Raw genomic sequence first — 15,890 nt, forward strand, 5'->3', positions numbered from 1 at the left:
ACTGGGTCCACTGACTTCGAATTGGTTTAAGCTGGCCTAGGACTAACGCAGTGTTTCTCAGGCACTTTACTCGCTGTTGCTCCCTAGGAGCCTTTGCAGACAGGCGGGTTTTACCCCAACCCCCTAACCGCGCATAGGTTACTACACAGAACAATGGTGAGGTGGAACGGGGCGTAGGCATCAAGAGAGCAAGGGGCCAGGCAAGGGGTTTACACCTCAGGGGGTGCCGTGGGGACCAGGGCGTGTGACACAGAATCAGAGCGGAACAGCGCCATCACCCTGGTGGCTTTAGAAACATTCCACAGGCACAACCAGGAATTCTGGAAGAAAGTCTTGGCCCTGCGGGTTACCTGTCCTCTCTGGTCTAGTGACCTGTGCTTGTCTAGTAAGACCACCTGTGTGCACGACTGCTTCGCTCATTCTTCAGAAATCCAGCATACAACTCACGCATCTCAGCATCTGGAGCCCTGTCAAACCTGCCTCCTGTGACAGTGGCTTGAAGCTGAGGGGTCAAGCGTACAGGCTCTTACGATGCCCTGAGGAGATTGACGGTCCAGTGAAATCGCGGTACGCGAAGATCTCGCAAGCACATGCACAAACGCACAAACGCACTAAGACGGCTCCGCGATCCTATTTGTGCAACTATGTCATAAGAATAAATGATAAAGCAGCCCCTCGGGTCGGGTGAGGCTACCGAGCACAGGAACACACAGTCACCCCTGTACGTCTTGCCTGGCGTAGGGGTCTGTGCCCATGAATCCAGAGAATGAGAAAAACTAAGCGCTTAGCGGTCGAGTTACCAGGAGTCGCTGCGAGTAAAACGGAACAGAAACCTGACATGTGCGCACGGTTAAGAGCCCGCGGTGGTATCCGGTCTTCCTAAGAGTGAAGGGAGACACTCCTGCCATCACTGGGTGTGTTCCGGTGCGCGGAGGTGAGGGGGCGGGGAAAATACCAGCGGCAATGACCAAGCACGTGGTGTTCAGTGGCGGTGAGGCCCGTTCAGGTGACAGGGGAGGGCGTGTGGCGCAGGTGTACCGCACCTGCCGCCCGGGAAGGGGGCGTCTCTCCCTTCATTCCATCCGCCGGAGTGGCGAGCAGGCAGTTATGCTTTCACACCCTAAATGCTGTGTGGATGGATACGTGCGCCACCTCTGTGGATCACAGGTAGCCCGTTTCTGAATGGCAACAGCAAAAATCTAGGACCAGCTGCGTAATCCATCCTGCGCCGCAATCCAGAGGACCGTGCGCTACAGAAGTCATTTCAGCGGCGCTGCCGGCAGGGGGCGGTGCTGCCGAGCGTCTGGGGAGCCGAGAAGGAACCCCGCTGAGGTCCTCCGTGTTCGCGACGTCACTCGGGTGGAGAGGAGCTGGGAGGAAAGGGGCCCGTCTTAGGAGGAGGGGGAGCGGAGAGTTGGAGGACACGTGGGCCGGGAGTGAGAGAGGGTGAGGATGCGGTCCCACACGGGGACCACGGCACCTGGCGGGGTCCGGGAGGTCCCCGAGGTTGGCATGGACCAGCTGGCTAAAGGCGCAGCCAGACCAAGGGCTCCTGGAGAGCAGGACGCCCTGAGGCCACGCGGGAGGGGCAAGTACGAGGAGGAAGGCAGGACTTAGGTCACTGGGAAATGTGGAGGCCTTGCCTTTGGCCAGCAAGATGCTGAAGGTTCGGAGGAGGAAGCAAGAGAGGGACCCGGGGGTGTGCGGAAGAAAGACAAGGGCCTCTCGGTGGGGAAGGGGCTCCTGAACATGCCAAGGTTGCCCACGGGTTATTCTGAGCTGAAGACATTAGAGAATCAACAGCAGCAGGAAGGGGCTTTTTCTAAATTCTCCTTATCTTCCTAAAAGCAAAGGCTCCCTCGAGAATGTACCTGTCGTAAATAGCCTCCCCAGCAGTTTCACAAGCCAGGAAGGTTGACTTTTATGGCTGAGGATGAGTCTGCACAGGTCGGGGCTGGACAAGAAGTCGCCTAAACAGACATGGTCCTACACTCTCATCTCTCCCATCTCTTCCCCTAGGAGCCTGTTCATTGTTCCTAAAAGCCACGAGTTCCCCCAGAAGGGCTCCTCTGTCTCTCCCCAATCCCCATGAAGATGATGGATGAGCCCCAGGCTCGAACTGCCTCCTTGATCCCATTTTTCTGTGAACTGCCTTGCTCTTACGCAAACAGAAACCTGTATTTTCTCTTGCTAATGCCTTTGTTCGCTTTCAGTGACAGGCCCCCAAACGCAGCACCTAAGAGTGTACAGGAAAGGTTTTCGCCTCCACAACAGACCTCGGGACCGTGAGTGAGCTAGTCCACAGACACTCTGCAGGAACACCAAGCAGGGGCAGGTGTGACGAAAGAAAGGCTGTGTAAGGGGAGGAGGTAGGAAGGTAAAGTCACGGTCATTTTTTTTTTCTTTTTTTTAATGAAATAGGGGACGGTGTGGTCATCAGGCTGCAGGAGACATGAAACAGCAGCACAGACCAGTGACCAGAGGCCCCTGTATTTTGCTTAGTGGTGCCAGGTGGCAGGAACAGAAGAGGGTCCTGAGGCCCGGGCAGTGAGGGCCGAGGCTGCAGGGTCCGCCGAGGCCCTGCAGGTGGCTGACTATGGCCCTGGGGCTCTCTGCACCCCCAGGAAAAGCTCCAGCACAGCGGGGTCTCCTAACAGGGTGTCGAGAAGTGAGAGAATAACAAAGAACATCCAATCCCCCAAAAGACAGAGGCCCAACTCAGCTCACCTGGCTGCGCGATGCCAACTTTAAACCTGCCTAGAGCAATGTCCCCCCTGATGCCCATTACCTGGGAGGGGAAGCGGGTCTTCACAGAAAATAATAAACAGCAGCCGCACGACAGCCTGCACACGCCTGCAGACTCTGGCCACATATACCAGTCACCAGAAAAACTAGAGGATGAATTTTAAAGTAACACGTTTCTTTGTCGAGAGATTACATAAAACATTAACTGCCATTTCACATGTTGAAAAGTCTGCTCAGGATGCCTTCTGTAATTGAAGAAATGGTTTGGGTTTTATGATGACACCACTGCATAGTTAATCAGAACTCACAAGTTAAAATACATTTGTTCTCCCCCTGCCCTTATTTTTGTCTTTTGAGGGCCACACCCAGCAGCATATGGAAGTTCCCAGGCTGGGGGTCGAATCAGAGCTGCAGCTGCTGGCCACAGCCACAGCCACCCCAGATCAGAGCTGTGCCTGTGACCTACACCACGGCTCATGGCAACACTGGATCCTTAACCCACTGAGTGGGGCCAGGGATCGAACCCGCATCCACGTGGATATGAGTCGGATTCATTTCTACTGAGCCACCATGGGAATTCCTACATTTGTCATTCTTTTTTGACTCTCTAGGTTTATAAAAGCTTACTGTGCGACACTTTCTAGAAAGCAAAACAAACCAAACCAAGTAATTCAAAAGAAACCCTGAAAGTCGGCTCTTAACAAGAAAACTAAAAAAGGCAAAGTAGAGTGACTGCTATGCTTTTCAAAACTGATTTCAGGTTGCACTTGTAATGCCGTAACTATCAACTCAAGAAATCACGTGTAAATAAGGCCATCATTTTTATTTTGCAACAAAGATGCACGTTCTGGCATGAAGACACTCAAGTGGCAGAGCTCACACAACCAGGGGTCTGGACTCTGAGTCCCCTCACTGTTGTCTGGGAGCCTCCAGATGCTCATGTGCTATAAAAGCTGGAGCAACGATAACCTCTTCCCCATGGTCACCTCTGCCCCACGCAGCCTCTGAGATTTAGTAGAGGCCTCCTACGTGTTTCCTTGGTACACAGCAAGCACTCAGTGAATGCTCAGGAGTATGAGCATGGGTTAAGGGGACTTTTGAAGATGGCACAGTATTATTGCATATTTGAAGCACAAAGAATGATACATCAATAACTTAGAAGAGTATATTGTCAATGAAACCTTAGTGAATGCCAGCTCTGCTGGCGTTTTCTCCCAGTTAAACAGTAGCTAATGCCTTCACATCAATTCCCCCTTTTACGCTACTTGGGTTTTACTGAGAGCACTGGAGCTCTCAGTGCTCCCTGAGTACCACCCTTGTCACTAAGCCACACTTAACGTATGCAGGTATTTGTCCTACAGGTTGTCCTGTTTCCCAGCCACCTCCGCCTAAGGCTTTGGCGTTTGCTCAGGTGCCGTGTGTGTGGTGGGAGTTTGCTCGGATGCAGAGAGCCCCTGGTTGTGGAGCCCCCCACATTCCATACTTGCATTGCTCTCCCGATGCAGGGGACAGTACCAGAGAGGCTTGGGGACCCATTCTTAGGTCCTGTCCTGCTGCTTTCCCTTTGATGCAGTGGACCTCAAAGATCTAGGGCATTTCATGCGATTCTTGAGTCCCTAGAGAGAGTCTGGGCTGCTGTAGGGAACTTCTTATGCAGTGCAGGGGCCGGAAGCAGGGGCCTCCGACTCGGAGCCGTGTAGGAGGGTGGGCTGGGCAGGGTGGGTGGCACTTTACTTACCCGTGAGCAGATAAACAGCATCTGCAGCCACAGGAGATGGCACCTGGGGGGGAAAGGGCTTTATCTCCTAAAGCGATGGGCAATTCCTCAAGCAGCAGGAAGCTCTTGGGGAAGAAGAGCCCACGTCTATGGATCTGTGGTGGGATGCCAAGCACGCAGACACACGGAGGTCCCTATGTAAGAAGCAGAATCACACTGCGCCCAGGGCCTGTCCCCCAGCCCTTGACACGCATGTTTGACTCTGCGGCCTAGGGGCTGGGCCATCTGAGGCTCCACCCCGGTCAAGCACGTGTGGCGCTGAATCAGCCTGTAGATGTACATTGCCAGGCCTGCGCTCCAGCCACTGTCACTCAATGGATACACATGATTCTGGTGGCAGAGATGTAATAAAAATATGAATATCTGCCCTCTGTTCCTGGATCCAGCTCTGAGCTCCTGAAACCCTTGGAAATTCCTGGGCAAGCCGAGCATCTTTTGTTCTTCGGCATAAGCCCCCCTCAACCACCCTGACTTTATGCAAATGAAGTGACCCTCCTGGTTCCCTAGGTGGGCTCAGGATGGAGGCTGATTGACAGAAAGGCCCAGGCAAGACTAGAGGGTGGGAAGCTTCAACCCACTCCCCAGCCTCCAGGTCCAGAGATGCAATCACCAGTGGCCAGTGACGGAATCAACGGCCACCAGGAAATGGAGCCTAAAATCCAAGGTTCTTGGAGCTTCTGAACACGTGGAGGGGCTGAGAGGGCAGTGAGCCCAGAGGTCACAGAAGCTCACACCTGTCCCAGCCACGCACACTGTGCCCTAAGCACCTCTTCCGCTGTGCTGTTCCTGCCCAGTGCTCTTAAAAATAAACCAGGAAAAGCCATATGTGTCCTTGCCAGTTCTGGGACTCGTTCTCCAAAACGAGGAAAACGGAGAAGGGGGCTGCGTGGGAACCTCACACTGGGAGCTGGTCGCAGAGAATGTGAGCGGCCTGGGATCCCACGCGTGGCTGGGGCCTGAGGGGGGCGCTGAGCCCTTACCAGGCATCTGTACTAACGGTGGGGTTAGTGCCAGAACTGAACTGAGCTATGGGACCCCCAGCAGAGGCCAGAAACTCAGAGCACAGGAGAGTGTGCTTCTACTGCTCTACCAGGTTCCACGCAGAAAGTTCAGCCAGAACCAGAAAAAGCCTTAACTCATTCAAAAATCCCCCCTCTCGGCTGCTTTTAGAGGCGGTTTTGAGGTTATGACTTGGGTGGACAATGGCTAGCGTCCCCTCTCTGGCCCACTGGTCCCTGGAGCACCCAATGGCGAGAAGACCCTTCATGGAAGTGCTGTTCCCTGCGCTAATCCCCACGAAGCACGGTGCCCTCCAATACAGGGACTCGGGGGGGAACGCTGAGGGATGCCCCGCCTGCTGTGGGCACACTGGCATCACCAGCAGGAACCCTCTGAAGAAGCCTTCTGGAGACCACTGAGACTGCGGAAGGATGCAGTCAACAAATGCGGCGCATGTGCAAAAGCGCAACAACGAAGAAAGCGTCATCATTACCGCCACCTGATTTCGCTCACGACCCCACATCACCTTCCCCAATGAAAGTCATGTGGCCGACGCGTCGGCGCCTTTGTTCTGCGGAACAGGTGCCGCCTGGTCCCCCACTTTGCGAAATGTGAGCGTCTTCGCGGCAGAAGCCCCCGGTGTTCTGGAATCGGCAGAGCTGAGCAAGCACCCGCCACTCACGCTCCCCACCCGCACGGCGCCCCCGCGTCATGAAGGGCAGCCTGAGAGGCGGGCCGGCGGCCCCCCTCCAGGGGAGAAACACACCGGAGTTGGAAACGTCTCAGCCAAAACCCAAGGTCACACGATGACAGTCATGAAACATCACTGAGAAGTGCCAGGGGCTGGGGCTCCTGAGTGTTTTCGCCACGGCTGGGCCGCGAGGAACACGTCTGCTCATCACACAGCAGACTCCGCTCCGCGTCGGCCCATCACACAGCAGAACGCGGCGGCCCGCAGCGCTGCAGCCCCGGCCCGGTGAGTGCCCAGGCTATCCCCTGGCCGGGCGGCGTGGGCAACCATGCTCCCCCACAGAAGGGAGGGAGCTCCCCTGCATCCCCCATCTGGGGACCCCTCTTCCTGAGTTCTGAGGGGCGCCGCCGTAGCCGTCCACGTGGACACAAAGGCCTCTGCCCCTGCCGCAGGGGCACCCCCCTAGGCCCGAGGCGCCCCCTGCCGCTCACCTTCTCCGCGGGAGGAACGGGAGAGAACCTCCTGGCACAAGCCAGGAAGATGTCCGGCTCTGGCTTCCCGCTCCTGACTTCGGGGTCGTCCCCCAGGACGACGTGGTGGAACAGGCTGAAGAAGTCCCCGTGCCTGCTGGTCTTCATCTGGAAGGACTCGGACCCCGAGCTGGTGGCCACGGCGCAGGGCACGCGGTGTGCCCGCAGGTGGCGGATGAGCTTCTCCACACCTGGGGGAGGAGGGAGCCGTCAGTGACGTGACGCGAGGAGGAGCCTCTGCGGAGGCGGGGCTCTGCGTCCTCCGCTCGGCAGGGACCCCATCTCCCGCGCGTGTCCCGGCGCTCCGACCTCCCCACTCGGCCCCAAAGCCAAACAGCAATGCCTCCGGCCTTGGTGACGGCGCGCCCCAGAGCAGCCGAGGGGACGGACGGTACGGGGCTGCTGCGGCTCCCTGCACCAGCCCATCAGAGCAAACCCTGGGAACGCGCCCTGCGCTCAGCACCCGTGTTGTGTATGTAGTACTGTGTTGCATTATGCTGTGTAGTACTGTGCTGTGTGGTGTAGTGCTGTGCTGTGTGGTGCTGTGCTGTGTGGTGTAGTATTGTGTGGTATTGTGCTGCGTGGTGTAGTACTGTGCTGTGTGGTGTAGTATTGTATAGTATTGTGCTGTGTGGTGTAGTATTGTGTAGTATTGTGCTGTGTGGTGTAGTATTGTGTAGTATTGTGTAGTATTGTGCTGTGTGGTGTTGTGTTGTGTAGTATTGTGCTGTGTTGTGTAGTATTGTGCTGTGTAGTATTGTGCTGTGTTGCGTAGTATTGTGCTGTGTAGTATTGTGCTGTGTTGTGTAGTGTTGTGTTGTATTGTGCTGTGTAGTATTGTGTTGTATAGTATTGTGCTGTGCTGTGTAGTATTGTGTTGTGTTGTATAGTATTGTGCTGTGCTGTGTAGTATTGTGCTGTGACGTGTTGTGTTGTGTAGTGTTGTGCTGTGCTGTGAAGCAATGATTACCCAAGGACCATGCTTCTTCGGCTGTGTTCTGAGAACACTGCTGTACAGAAAGCAATTCTGTCCCTCCTCACAGGGCCGGGTCCTCAACTGGCCTCCACCACAGGCTCCGGGCAAAGGCCACAGCGGGAGGAGAGGCGGGCAGGTGGTAAAACAGACACTGTGTCCCGCAGCAACCCACGGGGTGAAAGACACCCTTGGCCGACTCGCAGTCAGCACGGGAGTTGCAGGGAATGGGGAGGTTAAGGCAGGTCTCCCGGGAGCCCATTAAGAGAGGGCCGGTTATCAGACGGGGGTCAACAATGGCCCGACCCGCCACCTTCAACCCAGGCCCCTTACAACCACAGGGATGTCTACATCCATACAAAGCGCCACAGTGCATCGAAGACGGCATTTTAAATAATCAGGTAATCATGGCTGTTCTAGAAGTGCTTAACCCAATGTCCCTACTTTCTCAATTGCCACAGAAAACACAGGCAGTTTCCAATACTTGAACCCGCTCAGTAAGACAACAGATATTGTGAGTGCTTCATCCTTTAGAGAAAACAGTTAGCTGACACGCTCCCAGGAAGGTGTGGCTCTCAGCTCCACGCCAACACAGTGAAAACTCTCTAAAGTATAAAGCAGGAGTTCCCATCGTGGGGCCGCAGAAACGAATGCAACTAGGAACCATGAGGATGCGGGTTCCATCCCTGGCCTCAATCAGTGGGTTAAGGATCTGGCATTGCCATGAGCTGTGCTGTAGGACTCAGACGAGGCTCGGATCCTGCACTGCTGTGTCTCTGGCATAGGCCGGTGGCTACAGTTCTGATTGGACTCCTAGCCTGGGAACCTCCATATGCCGTGGGAGTGGCCCTAGAAAAGACAAAAAAAGAAAAAAAAAAAAAAAAAAAAAAAGGAGATACGAAGGTGCTGTATACTTCAAAACACTATCAAGGTGGAGTTCCCACTGAGGCCCAGCACTATGACACTGGTTCCATCCCCCAGCCAGCACAGTGGGTTAGGGATCCGGTATTACCAAAGGTGTGCCTTGGTTCACAACTGTAGCTCGGATCTGATCCCTGGCCCGGGAACTCCATATGCCACAGGGGTGGCTGAAAAGAAAAAGAAAAAAAGCACTTAACCTAATCTCCATGTATATAACACTTGACCCAACAACAGCAGAATACTTACTATTTTCAAGTGCACATGAAACATTCAACAAGATGGAACATACTACGATCCAGAGGACAATTCTCAAAAATTTTTAAATAACCTGAAATCATACAAAGGAAGTTTGCTAACCCAGCAGAAATAAAACAGGCATTAATAATTGACTGGGCAGGAGTTCCCGTTGTGGCGCAGTGGTTAACGAACCCAACTAGGATCTATGACGATGTGGGTTTGATCCCTGGCCTCGCTCTGTGGGTTAAGGATCGGGCATGGCTGTGGCTGTGGTGTAGGCCGGCAGCTGCAGTTCCAGTTTGACCCCTAGCCTGGGAATTCCATATGCCTCAGGTGTGGCCCTAAAAAAGAGACAAAAAAAAAAAAAAAAAATTTGAATGGTTATTTGAAAACTCAAAACTATTTGAGATTAAATAACACTTTTATGTAAGATGTTGGTCAAAGATGAAATCGCTAAGGGAAATTAGATAATATTTTGCAGAGAACAAAAAATATATCAAAATATGTGGGGTATAGCTAAGACATTTTTAGAGGAAAATTTATACCATTAAATTTTTAGAGAAGGTCTCAGATCAGTGATCTAAATTGTCACATCCAAAAAAAAACTGTAAGAAGATATACAATCTGAGCTTTTTATCTTAAGAAAGTGAGGGGGAAAGAGAACATTAAAATCAAAAAGTTAAAGGAAAGAATTAAAATAGGAGAGAAGATCAATGAAACAGGAAAAAAAGAGAACACAGAAAATCCATCGAACCAAAATCTAGTTCTTTAAAATGATCAATTTAATTGGTGGACTGTTAGCAAGACTGATCAAGAAAAAAAGAAAATGATCCAAATTTCCCGTAAGAGAAGGACAGCCCTACAGATCCTAACATCATTAAAAGGATATAAAAAACATTATAAGCAACTTCATATCAGTAACATTGACAACATATAAAGGGGAACAAGTTCTTTGAAAGACAGAAAGCTCACTCCAGAAGTCTCTAATACCTAACTAGCCGTAGCTCTATTAAAGAAATGGGATCTGCATTTGAGAACCTTCAAGGAGTTCCCGTCGTGGCTCAGCAGAAAGGACGCTGACTAGCATCCATGAGGACAAAGGTTCGATCCCTGGCCTCGCTCCGTGGATTAAGAATCTGGTGTTGCTGTGAGCTGTGGTGCAGGCCACAGATACAGCTTGGATCTGGTGTTGCTGTGGCTGTGGTGTAGGCCAGCGGATAAAGCTCCGATGGGACCCCCAGCCCGGGAACTTCTATATGCCGCAGGTGCAGCCCTGAAAAGACAAAAAAGAAAAAAGAAAGAATCTTCAAGAATGGAGGAGTTCTCTTGTGGCTCAGTGGGCTAAGGACCCAGCATTTTCACTCTAGTGGCTGGGGTCGCTGCTGTGGTGTGGGCTCCATCCCTGGCCTGGGAACTTCCATTTGCTTTGGATGTGGCTGAAAAAAACAAACAAAAAAAAAACCTTCTCAAATCTAGGACTGGATGGCTTCATGGGTGAATTCCCCAAACATCACAGAAAGAAATGACATCAGTTCTAAAGAAATCAGGGAAAACTGGAGGGAACACTCACTTCCCTACTCATTTTACAAGACATTGCTGATACGACAGACGGACAAGAGTCAGACAAGAAAGCTGAAGACGCGTATGTCTTAGGAACACATGCGCTTAACTTCCGCTGGTAAAGCAACTTCCCATCAGTGTGCAAGTATTCAGAGTGAAGCGTTTCTATTATTTGAAAATATCAAAAAGCCACACCATACAATTAGTTTGCAACAAACAACCACTGATTACTATCATGGAGAATTATATTTACTAGCTATTGCAATAAAAACCTTCACTTAGCGCATGAGTGGGAAGAAAGAAGGCACATAAGAAACAGACATCCAATCACCACCTCTGTCTGGATGGTGATTAAAGCTGAGTGTCAACATGATTGGAATTTAAAATAAAATGTTCAGGAGTTCCCCTCATGGCTCAGCAGAAACAAATCTGACTAGCACCCGAGGACACAGGTTCGATTCCTGGCCTCACTCAGCAGGTTAAGGATCCAGCGTTGCTGTGAGCTGTGGTGTAGGTTGCAAATGCTGCTCAGATCCTGAGTGGCTGTGGCTGTGGTGTAGGCCGGCAGCGGTAGCTCCGATTCAACCCATAGCCTGGGAACTTCTATATGCCACAGGTGCAGCCCGAAAAAGAAAAAAAAAAAAAAAAAAAAAAAAAAAAAAAAAAGGAACATACGTAAATACATCCTTTCTGTAAGACCTATTGAAAAAAGAAAAATTTGCTGGAAAAGTTCTTGGGTGCTATTCATTTAAAACTTCTAAATATAGCTGATTTCATTTTAGCTTATCCTTCTAACATTTCTAGTTCTGTGACTATTTTGTAACGTACCTAATGTGTCATTGCAATATCATACATAAAGACATACCGAGAAATCTAGACTGGAGCACGTATTCAACATTTTTATCCATTGGGGAATGAACCAGAAATGCTTTGGGACGACTGTTTTTTAATCAGGCACAACATGCCAAGCTCCTTGAAAATGTCTGAGACCACAACAAACAGGACACCCAAGGGAGAGGCCTGACTGCAGCCCCCTGGCCACAACGTCCCCCCTTGGAGCCCCGTCTGGTCCCGTCACACAGCAGTGACTCGCATTCCTGGTGGAGCAGCTGGGAAGGAATGCCTGTAACAGGTTCTGCACGTAAAATCACCCCCAGGAAGGCTCAGCACAGGGTAGACGTCAGCCAGGATCACCACGGCATCGAACCTCCGGGCGTCAGCCGTACAGGACCCTCCTGACATATCAGTGCCTGATTCCTTCAAAATCTTTTGTTCCCTTTAAGTACAGTCCACCAACCTGGTCTCAGGCACTCTGAGAAGTAAAAGACTCAACATGTACACCCGTTCTGCCCTGCCCGTGGAGACGCTGGGTAATTAAGTATCCAAATGAAATTCCGAGAAGAGGTTGTAGCTCCCTTTCAAGGGGAGGGAAGAATGACAGCCAGCTCTCGCTACAAAGAATCACAAAGAGTCTGTGCTCACAGGGAAGAAACAGGAAACCTGGAGGGTCCCATCTGACAGCCTAGAGACCTGACATTGGTGACAAAGGACTTGAGGGCTGCCAGGGAAGTGGGTCTGAAAAGGGAACAAGGCAGGCAGACTGGAATGAGGGTGGCGGACATGAGTCCTCTCAGGTGTGGCCCTCGCATGCAGGTGCCGCGTGGGGACGGCCAGCAAATCCCAAGGCGAGAGGCAGATGTCCTCTGTGACCGGGCGCCCTCAACCCAGAGACCCGCAGGGAGGAGTGGACAGGAACTAACCCTGGACCCTGAATCCTAAATTCAGGCACTGGTGTCTTCAGCTGTTCCACTGTTATAATAAACACAATGGACGGGGAGGTTTGCAGACAATGGATTTCTGTTCCTCACAGTTCTGCAGGCTGGACTCGAGATCAAGGTGCCTGTAGATTCAGCATCTGTTGAGGGGGTCTTTTCAGGGCCATAGATGACTGTCTGCTCCCTGTGTTAGCACGTGGTAAAGGGGCGAGACCCTCCTGGGGGTCTCTCATTTTTTTTCATTTATTATTATTATTTTTTTTCTTTTTAGGGCCACACCAGCAGCATATGGAGGTTCCCAGGCTAAGGGTCGAATCAGAGCTGCAGCTGCCAGCCTACGCCACAGCCACACCAGAACCTAGCAGCATCTGAGATCTATAACACAGCCTGTGGCAAAGCCGGATCCTTAACCCACTGAGCAAGGCCAGGGATCAAACCTGCATCACCACAGACATGTCGGGTTCTAAACCCAATGAACCTCAATGGGAACTCCCAAGGAGGTCTCTTTTATAAAGGCAGTCACCTCATTCATGGCTCCACACTCAGGACCTGGTCACCTCTCAAAGGCCCCCACCTCCTAATGCAAGCACTGGGGTCACTGCTTCAAAGTAGGAATTGCGGGGACAGGGCACAAAGACTCAGATCATTGCACGAGCAGAAGAGAGACACAGACACAAAAGAGAAGCCACATGCAAACGGAGGCAGAGACAGGAGGGAGGCAGCCACAAGCCAGCGAATACCTGGAGCCCCCAGAAGCTGGGAAGCAGCAGGTAGGACCCTCCCCTGGAATCTCCAGAGGGAGCACAGCTCTGCCCACACCTTGGCCTCAGACTAACCGCCTGCAGAACTGTGAGAGCAGTTCTAAGTGGTTCTAGGCCTCCAGGTTTGTGGTCATTTGTTACAGTAGCCCCAGGAAACTAAGAACATGGACCCAACGTGGCAGAGTGGGTGGTGGACACTGGAGCCTGGGGCCCTGAGTCTGAGAAGAGGGCTTAATTCATAGCTGGAAACCTGAAAATGTGCTGGCAACACTGCAGAATGTGTCAGAATCAAGGACCGAGCTCAGGAAAGGAGACACACACACAGACACAGGAACAAAAGGCCAGCGCTGCTCTCGGCATTGGTGGGAAGAGGCCCTGGATGTCCAGCTGCCATCTCAGACCCAAGGACTTGGTCACTCCCGCTGGGACCTGCAGCCAGGAGGTGTAGGGGTGCTGGGAGCTGCTGCAGCAGGGGGAGTCTGGACACCTCTCCCCCCTCAAAGGGGACAGCCCACAATGCCTGCATTTAAGGTCACTGCGATTCTAATCTGCGCTGTGGGACGGAGTGACCACAGGCTCCAAGGTCACCTTCGGGGAGATACGGCTGATAAGCTTTGCCAACTCACGCTGAGGCCTTCACCACTGCCCACCACCTCTGGAGTTCTTCATCTTCCCAAACTGAAACTCTGCCCCCGCCTCAGCACTAGCCCTGATCCTCCCCAACCCTGGCACCCTCCACAAACCTGACTATTCTAGCAGACTCCCGTCAGCACAATCACACCACATTTGTGCTTTTGCGACGGGCTTCTTCCATGAAGCATGAGGTTCTCAAGGTTCAGCCACACTGGAACAGGTTTCAGAACGTCCTTCCTTTTTAAAAATATTTTTTATTTTTATTTTTTGCTTTTTAGGGCTGCACCCACAGCACAGGGAGGTTCCCAACCTAGGGGTCCAACTGGAGCTGGAGCTGCCAGCCTACACCACAGCCACAGCAACGTGGGATCCAAGCCACATCTGCAACCTACACCACAGCTCATGGGAACGCCGAATCTTTAACCCACTGAGCGAGGCCAGGGATCGAACCTGCATCCTCACGGATACTAGGCAGATTCATTTCCACTGAGCTACAACAGGAACTCCCAGAACTTCCTTCCTTGTTAAGGCTGAATAATATCCTGTTGTTGTATGAACATGAGATGTATTATTTATCCATCGATGGACACTTGGGTTGCTTCCACCTTTTGGCTATATGAATAACTCTTCCAACCCTTTAAAAATGCCATGTTGTTATTTCGTGAAAAGCAAATCCCAGCTGAAATCTTTCGTCTGCTGTGCACCATACCCCCAAATAACGCTAAGAGCAGATTTCCCCAGACTGAAGATAAAGAATACACAGGAGTTCCTGTCGTGGCTCAGTGGTAATGAACCCAACTAGTATGCATGAGGATGGGGGTTCAATCCCTGGCCTCGTTCAGTGGGTTAAGGATCTACTCGGTGGGTTAAGGATCCTGGGCTGCCTCAAGCTGCAGCTCAGATCTGGTGTTACTGTGGCTGGGGTGTAGGCCAGCAGCTACAGCTCCAATTGGATCCCCAGCCCTGGAACTTCCATATGCCACAGGTGTGGTTCTTTAAAAAAAAAAAAAAAAATTAATTAAAATTTTAAGTAATAAAAATAAATTAATTAAAATTTTAGAAAAGACTCGGCTGGATGCCCCTCTTTTTAAAATAGATAAATAATGCAACACACATCTGACCCTTCAACAAGAGGGCTTTGAACTGTGTGGACCCACTTCCCACATGGACAGTTCTCAGCAGCGAGCCCTACAGCTCGGCGAGAGCCGTGGCTGGGGAGGAGCTTCTGCCTGGAAGTTACAGGCATTGCTCCAGGCTCAACTGTCCCTGGGCTGTCTGTGTAGACGCTATACCCCTGCTGCTGCAGTGAGTGGGCTGTAAGCAAGCAGGGACAAGTCGACAGCCCCGGGAACCTGGCTGCTCAGCAGGATGACCCGTCACTGCCCCCCTCCCCACATCTGCACCCGTGTGGAGGGCAGCTGCTGTGCTCTGCCCCTAAGACACGCAGAGCCTCTCCCAGCGGCCGAGGCTGCTGAGGCTGCTGGCACCCCTGGGTGCTGGCCCCTGGCTTCAGCATCCTGGCCATCTCTCTACCCGTCTTCTCTCCTCTGAGTAGAGAGGTCTTGGAGGTAAGGATTTCTTTCATGCTTGATCTTTTCCTCCCAAGTATTTAAAAATCCACAGGGAAGCCACCACACATTTAAAAGCAGAAACTGCAGCTCTGACTTGAGAAAAATCTTTATGTCCGCAGTGAATATCTAAAATCATAGGAAGAAGGGCTTAGCCTAAGATGTCTCTCTTACAATTGACTAACAATTAAGGCAACGGGCACTCTTTGAACTCCAGCATACTTAAACCAGGAAAAGGGAAATCCATGTACCTCGTCAAATAGGCCAGCATCCTTCAGGGCATCAGATTTTTTTTTTTTAATGATTTTTATTTTTTCCATCATAACTGGTTTACAGGGTTCTTTCAATTTTCTACAAAGCATCAGAATTTTAAAGGTCTGTCACTGACACTGACCAGCAGATGATCCGTCTGCCAAACTTCTTCCCTTGCACGGTCCTAAACTGTCCTGGACAGCGGTTTTCATTTCTTAAATAGAAAAGGAACTCAGCCTAAGCCAAGCAGGTCACTGTGCAGGTCAGCTCACCGTTTCCTTCTCACCCGTGTGCCTGGAACTGGGCAGTGCTCTGGGAAGGCAGGAAGCCTAGTAAAAGACAAAAGGCCCCCAGCCTAGGCTGCAAAGCTCTGCAGTGACCAAGAATCCGCTAAGGGCCCCCAACTGTCCATGAAAAGCTCTGCCTATGACAAGACGTCTCTCCTCCTTTGCCGTCTGCTAAAGGCAC

General features: G+C 51.7%; 1 protein-coding gene across 2 annotated transcripts in view; it reads right to left on the reverse strand.

Annotated features, from left to right (window-relative positions):
* The window catches only part of PUDP (pseudouridine 5'-phosphatase), a 298,656-nt gene that overhangs the window by 234,909 nt on the left and 47,857 nt on the right, over positions 1-15,890 (reverse strand). For both annotated transcript variants that reach the window (XR_002340816.1, XM_021080519.1), the window contains exon 3: positions 6,704-6,933. Coding sequence is in view for 1 of the 2 variants with exons in the window: in XM_021080519.1 (XP_020936178.1) it covers positions 6,704-6,933 (230 nt within the window). In the remaining variant the exon portion in view is untranslated. The remainder of the gene's footprint in view (positions 1-6,703; positions 6,934-15,890) is intronic.

The sequence above is a fragment of the Sus scrofa genome, chromosome X (assembly GCF_000003025.6).
Source record: "Sus scrofa isolate TJ Tabasco breed Duroc chromosome X, Sscrofa11.1, whole genome shotgun sequence".
Lineage (NCBI taxonomy): Eukaryota > Metazoa > Chordata > Mammalia > Artiodactyla > Suidae > Sus > Sus scrofa.